At 47.7% G+C, this 8,677-nt stretch overlaps 1 protein-coding gene across 1 annotated transcript in view; it reads right to left on the bottom strand.

The window, feature by feature from the left end:
• Window positions 1-4,224: 4,224 nt before the first annotated feature.
• The window catches only part of LOC105303749 (neuroligin-4, X-linked), a 285,691-nt gene continuing 281,238 nt past the window's right edge, over window positions 4,225-8,677 (bottom strand). The window contains exon 10 of the mRNA XM_023521777.1: window positions 4,225-7,939. Coding sequence (XP_023377545.1) covers window positions 7,090-7,939 — 850 coding nt within the window. The 3' untranslated portion in view covers window positions 4,225-7,089. The remainder of the gene's footprint in view (window positions 7,940-8,677) is intronic.

Genomic DNA, 8,677 nt, shown 5'->3' with positions numbered 1-8,677 from the left:
TGTGTGTGTACGTGTGTTTGTGTGTGTATGAAAGAGGTTTAAAATTTAAAGCTATGCATCTTCTCAAGGCATAGAAAAATAATGGTGATTTTTTTTCTTAATTTATGTTTTGCAAAATTCCTATGTGGGGGGGGGGGCATATATGCCTGTACTAACCAGGTACATTACAGAATAGTTGATAAGCCCTCAAGAGCAAAATTATGCGTTTTCAAATTCTATTTTATATCCTGACAATGCCACTCATTTAATCACCTTCACCTGTTTCTTCATCTGTAAAATGGAAGAATCTTCATCAGCAGGGGGAGGGGGTAGGACCTGATGCATATAATCTACCCAGAACGATACATTTTCCTCATGATCTGCAAGTTTTAAGATTCAAAGCAAGTAATTACTCTTTAAATGGTCCACTCGATACTTAAAAAAATCTGTAAAGTCTCTTGGTCAGCAATGTGTGATCTCATAGTCTTACGTATTTTTGCTACCGTAAGTTGGAAAAAGATGACTTTCAATATGACCTATATCCTACCAACGACTAGTACATAATAATACCGTAGTAATCCTGCAACCCCAATACGATGCATGGTTTGAAAGTCGTCTCCATAAATAACACACATCTCCATAGAAACAGATGCTGCATGCAGGTGGGGCTGATATATGCGGTCACAGGAGAAGGTCTGACAGATCTTACCCCTGGAGCCCAAGAATGACTCCATTGCAGTCCAGTTTTAATGGGATATTTTTAAGGTTGCATGTAAGGGTGACAGAAATGGACCTCCCCATTTCCTTCAGCCATCAATGGGAGAACAGTCAAGTCCAAGGCCCTGCGTTCAGGCCTGGGAGGAGGGGATGGAGTTGTCATTTCAAGGAGTGATCCAGCTGTGGCCCTCGGTCACTCCTCTCACTGCCCAGAGTCACCAGCCCAGTCCTAGGAGGTGATGAGCTCGGGACGCAGTCGGAAAGCTTCTCTCTGGTGCCTGTGCCTATTCCTCCTAACCAGGTGTGTCTTCTCCTTGGCCGAACGTGAACCTGAAGGCTTTCTTCCCTCTGTTCCCTAACCCCCTTGCCGGAAGAAACACAACCTAGAGTTTATTTTTTTTCTTCATTGGATGGCGTAGAAGACACGAGGGGATGAGTTCATTTCGAGGGAGTTCCAACAAAGGAAAAAACAGCCTCACTCCCTGACTGCTGGGAACGAGGCCGACAACACGTGGGCACGTCACGCCGGAAGCCCCGCCTGTAAAAATCCAGCTGACCCATGAAGAGCACGGCCTTGAACGGCAGGCATGGGTCCACTGGCCCCCGGGCTTCTAAAACAAATATATTAGAACATTTCTGGATATTTTCTGGCTACCGTAAAGCGATTGTATCGATGACGCTGGCCGCCATAAAGTCATCCTGTTGACGCGTTTTTCTCATCCGTGCACGAATCGTTACACCTCGACATAAATATTTCACGTTTCGTTTCCATTTTTGATGTCTGCTGTTACTAAGGCGTATGGCATCGACGGCATTTGGTAGACAACATGGATGCAGACAGTAAGACGATTCATCTGGTTCATCTTTTAAACAGATGATGCCAATGCATAGTTTTGCGACCGTGCATGTTCTGCATGCATTTCCTCTTCCTTACGATTTTATCACATTTCCTTCTCTTGAGCTTACTTTATTGTAAGAATACAGTATATAATAATGTACGAAATATGTTTATAGTCTCTTCATGTTATGAATACGGCTTCCAGCCAGCAGTGAGCTAGTAGTAGTTCAACTTTTAGGGACTCAAAGGTTGTACGTGGATTTTTGATTGCACGGTGCTTGGGGCTCCTAACACCGTGTTGTTCAAGGGTTGACTATAATTCTAAGTGAACTTGGGTGAGGGTCACCACAATTGCCATGGGCTAAGGCAAAAACAAGAACAGTCGGCTGCCACTAAGATGGGGCCAACATTCCCTTTAGGCCAGCCTTTCTCTACGGTGACGCTAGTCATCCTTTGTCCTCCCACTTCTGGCTAACAGTCGACGTCCGATTATGCTGAGAGCAAGCAGCCCAGAACCAATTCTTGCTCCTTGTAGCCTCCAAAAAGCACCCAGTAGGAACCCCATTCTCTGTCCAGCCCACGTGACCGCTCATCGGACAGGTCTGTGTACCTGCAGGAGCCCCGTCTCTCTAGAAGCAAGCCGCAAACTCGAATGTGCTCCTGGTTATCGTTTCTAAAAGGACAAGTCAGTAATTTCTCAGACAGATGGCTCTAGCTGCCTACTTACCTGGCTCACCTGCTCCCAGGCCCCTCACCTCAGGCCACCCCTATGGCTACGTTCTGGAGAAAACCCTCTGTGTCTTGACCCTCAAGAGAGGTGGGGACGGTTGGGGAGGGCAGCGAGCTCTGTATCCGTTTGAAGGCTTGTGAGACACGCAGAGCCCACAGTCCACGCAGCCCCTGCTGAATCACAGCTGCTCTGCGTGCAGCCTGGGAGCCACCAAGACCTCACAGCGGGCGCGTGTGAACACTGCCATCGAACAGCGCAAATCCGCTCCCGCCACTTCAGAGCAGCTTTTCTCGGCCTCCTGCTTGAACTCAGGCCAGTGTGCAAACTACAAGTCTTGTGACGGGAGGCATTTTCTCAGCTGGATGCTGTGCACGTCACATCCCACACACCTTTCCCACGACACCTCCTCATTCCAGCCGTGACAGAAAAGCCACGGTTCTCCAAGATGCTCTGTCTTCTCACTTCAAAGACGTGGAGCTGCGTCCTCGCAGAGGTCCCACCATCGTGGGGCCCCTCGGCGTGGACGCCTGGAAATGGGGAGGCGCGTGGCTCGGGGTGGCTTCCTACAGAAATGCTGCCCACTGCTCCCAGAGCACGTTACAGGGCCGTGTCTACACTGCCGGGGGCACCGTGCCTAACACGTCCAACCCCCACTGACACTCCCGTCCGTGCATGTCCCTCTCATCCATGTCGACCCTCAGGATGCGAAGACCTGTGTCCATGTTTAACGCCAGCTCTGGAACAGGTTGGGGCGCAGTGAGGTGCTGGGTCCAGTTATGGCAAATGGACAAACGTGTGCCTGTGACCTGCCGATACGCAGAACGCTAGGAAGGCACAGAATGGTAAAAAAGTGACTCCCCCTAGACCTAAAATTTGCTGCAGATTTTATTTAAATCCATGAAAATGGCACCTACATTGAATGTGTGTATTCTACATACATATATGTACGAGAATATATATTATTACAGAATAAATGTAATATATAAATGTATGTAAATATGTAGAAGGAATCACATAGTATGTTATGTGATGTATACTATTTTATGTTTATGTCTCATATATTATAAGTAATAAAATTAATATGTATTATAGATTATATAGTCATATATATAATTATCAACTATTTTAACATTTTGTATGAAAATGTATGTTTATTGTAATAAAATTAAAATAATGTAAAACGATTTATCATCATTGTTAGATATATCATTTTTTATAATATATAATATCTATCTTCTGTGTCCTGTGTGTCTTACATTCAACCAATGACCCGAGTCCAACATCTAAAACATTTCGGAATTCAGACGTAGCGAACAGCGACCTTGCTTTCTCTTCATCTGATCGTTATTGGCCAATACTGTCATGAGATGCATGAGCCTGAGCTAGAAATCTTTACTGATATATCTCTCCCTTGCTTACCTAGCAGTTTCGACTTTCTGACTCTCAACTTCTTCACTTTTAAGATAAATACGGTTGTGGGTGTCAAATGAGGAACCTGACGTCTTTCCTCCTACTGCTCTCATGTTCACTTCTGTCTCTCGAATTTTATTCAGTAGAATCTGTCGCTGTCGCTTGAAGATTTGCTCAGATGTGGCTCTGTCTTTGAAAGCTTTCAGGCATTATTATATCAAACACAAGTCAAAACACAGAGGCTTTAAGAAAGACCCGTGGGAGAACACGTGGGAGCCTTCTGCTTCGGCAAACGTTTTTCTATCATGAGCTTCCCCGTCCAGAGCTTCGTTCCCCAACGTCAGGCCCATAGAACTGACCCAGGCCTGCACAAAAACCGTGCACCGAACCATAAGAAATCTACCCATGACCAATTGAGTTTTCAGTTTACAACCCATGTCATAGGTGTTGCTTAACTTTTAAAATGAAGAAGGCGTTCGAAGAGGGAAAAGAAGATTTTTGAACCGCCTACGGAAAAAAAAAATGGACGCAAAATTATTTGCACAAAGCATTAGAAAATACTGTGATATTTTATTATTAAAAATGCTGCTGAAAAGTTTATACATATGTGTCCAGCCATATATATCTTCTATCATTACTTAAGGCAAAATCAAAAACAAAATTGCAAAATAATAACCCAAGAAACCATTAAACCCTGCGTGCCTGTGAAGGTCGAGAATAAAAGCCTAAGAAAGTATTTTTTTTTTTTTTACTTATTTTTTTTCTCATTTTTTTTCTCTTTTTTCTAGATAGCAAGTATATTTTATTCTCATAGAACTCTATGAAGACTCTATAACTTCTTTCCATGTAGAAATAAGATATCGTTTAAGGTGTATTAAATTGCTTTTGAGCATAATCCTCTGTAAAAGCTAAAGTTATTCACTTAACAAGAACTCTGTTTTTTTTTGTTTTGTTTTTTTTTTCCTTATCCAAATGTCACAAGCCTGATACATTACTGTGCATATTGCTAGCAGAAGACAATTGGAAACACGAAAGAAATACTGGAATTCACATTACAAACATACCGGACCAACATCGATGGCAAGCATCACCTCCTCTGTGATATGATGGACAGTCTATTTTGCGGTAGCCCAGCCGAGAAATAGTACAGAGCGGGCAGGAACGGTCTGACAGTGGCTTTCGAAGACTGGGAACAAACATCTCATCCATGATACCTCTGGCGGCAGAAGCGACTCCTCACTGTGTGCCAAGTGGGGGGTTCTACGATTTCACACACATGTATATACAGAGAATCGGTCGCCAAGGCAAGCGAGATGAATGGCTGAGTTTAGCGTGTGACTTTTATGCATGTGTAAGAACTGGCTTTTCCGAGAGGGCCTTTTCAAACACTGATACAGAGGACTAGTGTTTTAGTTTAGGGGTTCGGGATTCGAGGCTGAGGAAAGGGGCAGGGACGCGGGGGGCGGGGGGACCTCTGTGCAGCGTGCCCGCCGTGCCCAGGCTGTGACTGGGTGTCTACGATGAAGACAAAGATATTATCATCAAATATCTTTGGCTACTCTTCGCTGAGGTTGCGATCATTTTTGAGAGGCAGAATAGAAAGCCACTGTGACTGTTTTTTTCCTTCCACTTGACGACACTGAACGTATTTTTTTTGTTTGTTTTTTATGGAAGATGAAAGGGACAATGGGAAAAAGACTAAGTGTAGAAGGGACAAATGTCTGGTCCCCAGCCCGCCAGTGTAAAACAGGTGAATGAACGGTTTCCATACGTTATGTCGACAGTGAAGCTATGCTAACCTCCCAGAAAGCCCAGGCAAACCCCTCTTAATGGTCTGTCCCCCTTTCTGTTTGTGTATTTTCTTTCTGTCCCATTCATTGATCAGTGACAGAGACACAAATCCACGAAAAGTAATATTTTCCGACAAGCATATGTCTTATCCCACGAACGATGTCAAGAATAAAAAAAAACCCTGCTTACTGATAAATAAGAGACTTACTGCTCACACACACAAAAGGAAAGACACAAGCCCCGCTTCCACGTGATTAGCTACGCTGAGTGAATACTGCACCATCCAGAGCTTTCTGCAGCTGCCGGGAAAACAGAGCCGTGTTGACGGCACGGAGGGGGGCCCCACCAAAGGCAAGCTTTCTTTCCTTTTTGGCAGGACCCTGGGGTGACAGGCAGCCCTTCCCAAACCTTCTCAAAGGAGCAGAGCGACAGAAGGAGATCTGTGTTTCTCCTGCCCGTGGCTCTGCCGCGCGCGCATCTCCGATCCCACGGGGCTGTCCACGGGCTCCGCTCTGGGGATCCGTGTTCGTGTTGCGACTCCATGAAGGCAGAACACACAGGAAAAAAAAAAAAGAAGAAGAAAATGAAAGGTCCCTAAAAGAACAGTCTCCTAAGAATGCCGTCGCATGCACGTGTGCATCCTGGAAACGGGGGACAGCCCGGTCACACAGGCGGTCCCGGTGCCCCGTGTGACATCACGTCCTGCTACAAATGATACGCGATACAGAAGCCCATGTCTTCCTTTTCCACGAGTAATTAAGAAAGGCCCCCCGTGTCCTAGAGGGAACAGAGGTGCTATGACTAATGCATATAGATATTTATATACGTACAGACCACAATCTTGCTATAAGCTCTTTGAAACTGAAAACACCAATAAAAGCTGTTTTGTTCTGTTCTCTGTGTGTGTGTGTGTGTGTGTGTGTGTGTGTGTGCGTGTGTTTAAATTCACAGCTATATACATCTTTTTGTTTGTGTTTTTTTTTTTTTTTCGATACAAAGTTTCTTAAACACAGTTCAGGCTGGCAAAAGATCTTCTTCGCACAGAGCTATACGTACGTTACTGCATAGTCAGTTCTTTTATTTTAATAATAAAATTTCGCTTTTCTTTCTCGCTGGATCACAGCTGCGTCTGCTGGGTAAAAGCCCACACACACTCTGTCTTCACTCAAGGAGAGCCATCTGTCGTATGGCACGTAAAGAACTTTTGTTTTTTTATTTTTTGATATTCTGTTTAAAAAAAAAAAAAAAAGACATTACGTGTCCCCGGCGAAGTTCCAGAAGGGTCAGCTCCCGCTGTCACGCCGGGAACGCCCAGGTGCGTGAAAGGGCGATGTCCTCGTTTCGGTCCACGCCCGCTGGGGTGGCGGCGACGCTCCAGGGGTATCGTGACAGCAACATGTCCGTTTCACATTCCGTCAGGGTCCGAAGTCGCTCCTGTCGCACGGGAAGCGCCAAGGCGCTGGGTCCGCAGAGACACGATGGCCGACCTTGCGCGCCCCGTCTGTCCAAGGTCCGCGGGCGGGGAAAACGTCCCTCGGGGGAGATGCTGCTTCCTCCGCTCTCTTCTCTCTTCCGTGGATGTCGCTGTCGGAGGGACCGAGGGGAGGGGGAGGGGCCCGCGAAGCTATACCCTGGTGGTCGAATGTCCGTGCGGTAAATTCGTACTGTTCTGTCCCCCGCTGAAGGTGTTGAACGTGTGTAGGGGCTGCATCCCCGTCAGCGTGTTCGGGATCATGGTGATGGTGTTGGGAGTCATGAGTGGGATGTCATCCGGGGAGCGCCGCAGCGTGAGCGTGTAGTCGGGCGGGCAGGTGAGCCTGAGCGTGTCGTGCGCCTGCAGGGACTCGCACTCGTGGTCGCGCTCCAGCTGCTTCATCTGCAGCGACATGATCTCCTCGTTCTGCATGTGGGCGATGTCGTTCGTCGTGTTCCTCTGGGGACTGGGGCGCCTGTGCGTCTCGTGGCGTCTCTTGTCCTTCTTGTAGTACAGCGCGGCGAAGGCCAGGATGTTGAGGAAGAGCAAGGACGCGCCCACGGCGATGGTGACGCTCAGCTCCGTGGAGTAGTCCCGTTTGGTTTCGATGAGGACGGTGGTGTCCTCGGGCCCCGTTTTATGAGGGTCCTTGGCGTTCTTGGGGTTGTTGGCCGGCGTGATGGCCGGCCGCTTGGTCGTGGGCCAGATCTTGGCGGGAGACCGCCGGGTTCCGTAGGGGAATGACGTCATGTCGGGGGGAGGGACCTTGGTGGTCGTCGACACGTACTGGAATATCTCGTTGAGGTTGTGCAGGTGAGGGACGAGCTCCAGCCAGAAGGCCACCTTGGTGGCGCGGTAGTGATCTCGCACGCGGGGCTTCAGGCCGATGTGCAGGTACAGCTGGTCTTTCGGGTTGTACTTGGACCAGGCCACCTCTTCGAAGCGGTTGGGTTTCGTGTGGATGAACTTGGTGTCCTGAGGGACGGGCTGGTTAGGGTCGCTGGGGACAGAGGGAAGGAAAACAGACAGAAAGAAGGTCACACGGGCGTGCACGTTTCACGAGGGAATCTTAAAACAGGAAAGGGGGACCTGTTTCTTAGCACGGGTTTGTCATCGGCGTGCGCCAAACGCCGAAGTAGCAACAGGTCATTCTGTGTCACGAAATCCCACCTCCCCTGTCTTATAACCTCAGATGGAAGGATCCAGAGCACATCCTCGGCTGCACTGTGATGCAGCTGCCTCTACCCTCTGCTCATACCCCAGGATGCTGGTGGACCAGAAGGTCCTCCGGGAAGATCTCAAGACATCACCAGGCATCGTACAGGATGCAAATACCATCACTGACCAGCAGGCGCTCTGTCTGCTAACGGAGGGAAAGCCTTTTGCCCCCTCTCTGAGCCCGTCTCCGTGGTAGGAAGCTCCGCAGCTTCTCACAGCAGTGAGATCTCGAACCCTTTCTCAAGCCTCTCTTGAACGTATGATCTCCCTCGTCTATAGAGGAGATGAGCACATTGGGACCGGAACCGAGTGGTGAACGTGAAACAATCAATCGCTTCAAAATTCCTGGCCTGCAGTAAGAGCGCAGTAAGGGTGACACACTTCTGCCGATATATCGATTAGAATACGTAGAATGTGGTCACAGAGGGAAGACTACAAAGGACTATATGCCCGCAGTGTACTTACTATGTGCAGTAGTACATCCTGTGCAAAAGTATTTTACATGCCACCGTATATACTC

The sequence above is a fragment of the Pteropus vampyrus genome, unplaced genomic scaffold, assembly GCF_000151845.1.
Source record: "Pteropus vampyrus isolate Shadow unplaced genomic scaffold, Pvam_2.0 Scaffold315, whole genome shotgun sequence".
In the NCBI taxonomy this organism is placed as follows: Eukaryota; Metazoa; Chordata; class Mammalia; order Chiroptera; family Pteropodidae; genus Pteropus; species Pteropus vampyrus.
This window is presented reverse-complemented; position numbering and strand designations above follow the sequence as displayed.